This window comes from Cyprinodon variegatus, unplaced genomic scaffold, assembly GCF_000732505.1.
Source record: "Cyprinodon variegatus isolate N-32 unplaced genomic scaffold, C_variegatus-1.0 Scaffold155, whole genome shotgun sequence".
Taxonomy (NCBI): Eukaryota; Metazoa; Chordata; class Actinopteri; order Cyprinodontiformes; family Cyprinodontidae; genus Cyprinodon; species Cyprinodon variegatus.
In genome coordinates this window covers 482,193-483,626 of record NW_015150608.1, presented here as the reverse complement: position 1 = coordinate 483,626, position 1,434 = coordinate 482,193, and the positions used below count along the sequence as shown (strand labels likewise).

The 1,434-nt window shown below is 39.6% G+C and overlaps 1 protein-coding gene across 1 annotated transcript in view; it reads right to left on the bottom strand.

The window, feature by feature from the left end:
- The window catches only part of sspo (SCO-spondin), a 159,835-nt gene that overhangs the window by 52,660 nt on the left and 105,741 nt on the right, over positions 1-1,434 (bottom strand). The window contains exons 96-97 of the mRNA XM_015377502.1: positions 1,318-1,364; positions 1,020-1,241 (exon numbers count right to left, since the gene is read on the bottom strand). Coding sequence (XP_015232988.1) covers positions 1,020-1,241; positions 1,318-1,364 — 269 coding nt within the window. The remainder of the gene's footprint in view (positions 1-1,019; positions 1,242-1,317; positions 1,365-1,434) is intronic.

The following is a 1,434-nucleotide window of genomic DNA, read 5'->3' as shown; positions in this document are numbered from 1 at the left end:
TAAAGGAAAAAAAAATACAAACTTCTAAAAGTACTTTAAGTATGAAATTATTCCATCCTGTTCAATAATTGATGAGTGTTTTTAATTAAGAGTAATTTTCATTTGAATGTGCTTTACTGGAGGCAATAATGTTTGTCAAAGAACACTACTGCCACCTACTGGTTTGTGACGTCACGGTGCTGTATTGGGTGTTAATCAAGTCCCAGTGCTGTATCTGGTGTTTGTCACAACGGGCTATTATCAAATAACAAACGTATTAGTTTTAGGTATAAATAATGATCCATGGATCATTCCTTGCTGACTGGACTTTTGCTTTAAAGCTTGTAGAGAGAAACACAAAAAGGCTTGAATCTGTAATGAACGGCTCTTCATAAAACAATCTGAATTAAATGATTTTAGGGTCTTTATACTGACAACATGTTATTTAGGTCCAGATATATTTACTGTGCTGATCATAATACTAAGCTTATTTGTAGACTTTCAGTCTAAAAAAATTCAGAATTAATATTTAAGTGAACAAAAGTTTAAGTCCAGCAAGAGATAAACACAAAGACTTTGCAAGGAAATTTACAGGAATCATTTCTACAAACTCAACCAATTAATCTTTAAATCTCTGCATGGATTTAAACCTTGATGCTGCATCTGTTTTATTATGTGGGAACTTTAGCGCCTCCCTTAGAGAGGGGTTTTTAAGTGTTTGTTTGAAGCTGAGATCAAAAACACAGCTTTGTTTCACACAACAGAAACAAACCGCTGCTTTTAAACAACACTTTCTCTTCATGAAATTCTATTTTTCTGGGTGTTATGCTTGTCAGACTCCATCACGTTTACAAAGTCATCAACAGGAAGCCTTTTTGAAGTGAGCTAAGTGTCAGACTGCTGCATCCTGCTGAGGAGAAGTCAGATGGAGAAAAAAACAACCTTTTTTTCCTTCAATGTAGAGTTTAAAAAAGATCTGGCATCAAAGAAAAATAAATGTGTCTGCAATAAAAGATGTCCTGTTGAGAGAATACCATCACCTCTACAGACACTGGCATCTGAGCACCGCCTCTCCTCCACCAACGGTCCAGGACATTGGCTCCCCTCCTCGCCTCTGACAGGAAGACCAGAATCTACGTCCAAACAGGCCCGGAAACGTCTCTGGATGGAGACCATTTCACTGCTGTTGCTCTGCCCTTCCAGGGAGTTTTGGGGAACGCACGGAGAGCAGGCGGTCCACTCTGACCACTCGCTGAGGATTACTGAAACGGGAGGAATCGGGTCAGGGTCGGAGGGCAGAGGAATCGGAAAGATCAACTGTTTCCTCTATACTCTTACCGTCACACTCTCTGGTGTCACAGTGTAAAGTCCCATCATGACAAAGGCTGGGAGACAGAAAATGATAAAAAGAGACGTCAGAAAACCTGCAGGCTAAAAGAGTCACTGATCTAGTAG